The sequence below is a fragment of the Corythoichthys intestinalis genome, chromosome 21, assembly GCF_030265065.1.
Source record: "Corythoichthys intestinalis isolate RoL2023-P3 chromosome 21, ASM3026506v1, whole genome shotgun sequence".
NCBI lineage: Eukaryota > Metazoa > Chordata > Actinopteri > Syngnathiformes > Syngnathidae > Corythoichthys > Corythoichthys intestinalis.
The window spans coordinates 40761445-40763187 of NC_080415.1; the positions used below are offsets into that span (position 1 = coordinate 40761445).

The 1743-nt window shown below is 48.1% G+C and overlaps 1 protein-coding gene across 1 annotated transcript; it reads right to left on the minus strand.

Annotated features, from left to right (window-relative positions):
• Positions 1-293: 293 nt before the first annotated feature.
• Positions 294-901, minus strand: LOC130909872 (transmembrane protein 238-like). The gene has a single exon (XM_057826793.1). It carries the CDS (start codon positions 864-866, stop codon positions 402-404), a length of 465 nt encoding a protein of 154 aa, XP_057682776.1. The 5' UTR covers positions 867-901; the 3' UTR covers positions 294-401.
• Positions 902-1743: the final 842 nt, after the last annotated feature.

Genomic DNA, 1743 nt, shown 5'->3' on the forward strand with positions numbered 1-1743 from the left:
CTGTCCATAAATGACAATTAGAAATTGACATTGAGGGGTATTTCTTCAACATTTTCATTATTGCTGCCACCCCTCCTACTTCAAACAAATTAGACGTCCCTGATAGTTGGATTGACTGAACATGTGAGACATTTTCATTTATTCACAAATTGCACAAATCATGACAAATGACCAAGTATATCCATTTGAAAATCTGGAACAAATACAGTCAGTGAGTTCTTCTTTTTCAAGCTAACAGTCCGAGCTAACCTTTCAGACTGAAATTTTGATCAGTAGATTTACCTGCGCTCCAACACGGATGTCTTGAGATTCAGGATTTCTGGGTTCACCGCTCCGCATCCAGAAACCGCTTTGACATCTCGGCCTTCATGGTCGCATGCTTCCCGCCCGGCTCAACGCGTTTATATGGACAGAGTCTCTCTGGTGAGCTTCTTCTTCGACGACGACGACGAGGCCACGACGTCGTCGTAGATGGTGAAGAGTGACACGCTGTGACGATTCGGGGCTCCGGTAGCGGGGTTCTTTCTCAGAGTGTTCCGAATCCCACCGGAGAGCCGGTCGGACGCGCGCCTCGCTCCTTTATTCTTGAGCTTGACCAGGCCCACGTCGTCCTCCAGCTCTTCCGGCGGCACGTCGATGTTGCCCGAGTACCAGAAGACCCACCAAATGAGGCTGAGGAAAATGACGATACCGCCGGCGTAGATGAAAAGGTCGTGGACGGCCAGGCCACCGAAGACCCCCGCCGTCACGATGAGTACGCCCAGGACGTCGTGGGCCACGGCGAACCAGAAGGAGCACTTGCAACGGCCCACTCCGCCGTATCGACGCTCTGCCGCCGCCGTTTCCACCTGCACGGAGGTGGACATGGTGCCTAATTGAATCCTGAGCGTTGCGATCGCGAGCTCTTCGGGAACAACGGTCAAAGTACAGTGTGCGCGTGTTACCTTATCAGAGGCGGCTCTGGCCAGCTGACCGACATCCCAGTCAGTGATGGTGTTATACTGTAATCAATGTTGCAGTCTAGAACCGTGTTACCTTGTATTTTTGAAAAAGTATACAATAATAAATCCATTTCTGTATACTCATTTGAATGTAAAGTCACCGATCCGATTTTTGGGCTCCCGAGACCAATTCCAATACCAATTATAGAATCGCTCAATGCAGATTCCTGTACCGATACCAAGCTCTTTACTTTTAAATGTCAAGTCATTGCGATCGTGGCTTGGTCAGACACTTTTTAACTGCTTGTCTCCCATTGACGGAGCTAGACTTCCGATCTATTTGAAGTGGGAAGGGATGACTGAGCACCCTCCCGCTTTAAACGGATGGGATGTCTACAAGTGATCAACTCATTAGGCTAGAGGAAGAGTGGTTCGTGATAAACCCATTGAAAAAGTCACAGCAGAAGGATTTGATGCCCCTAATTGGACATATTGCATAGCATCGGCACGCTATTTCTTAGTCGTTTTGGTGACTTATCAGTAGGGTTACCAACTGTCCCTTGAAAAAAGAAATCGTCAGTATTCGGAAACAAAAGTATGCGTCTCTTATTAAGCTTTCAAGGAATGCGCTTTGTCCCTTATGATCTTCAAACTCAAAAAGTGTCTTATTTGTAGAATGGACCAGAGAGATCATCACTATTGACGTGTCACTTCGTCATTCTTTGCGCGACGCCTCATCAAAGGGGGCCGAGCTTCATTTAGTCATTGCCAAAGGCGGCGCACGCTCATGTCGGATTGAAGC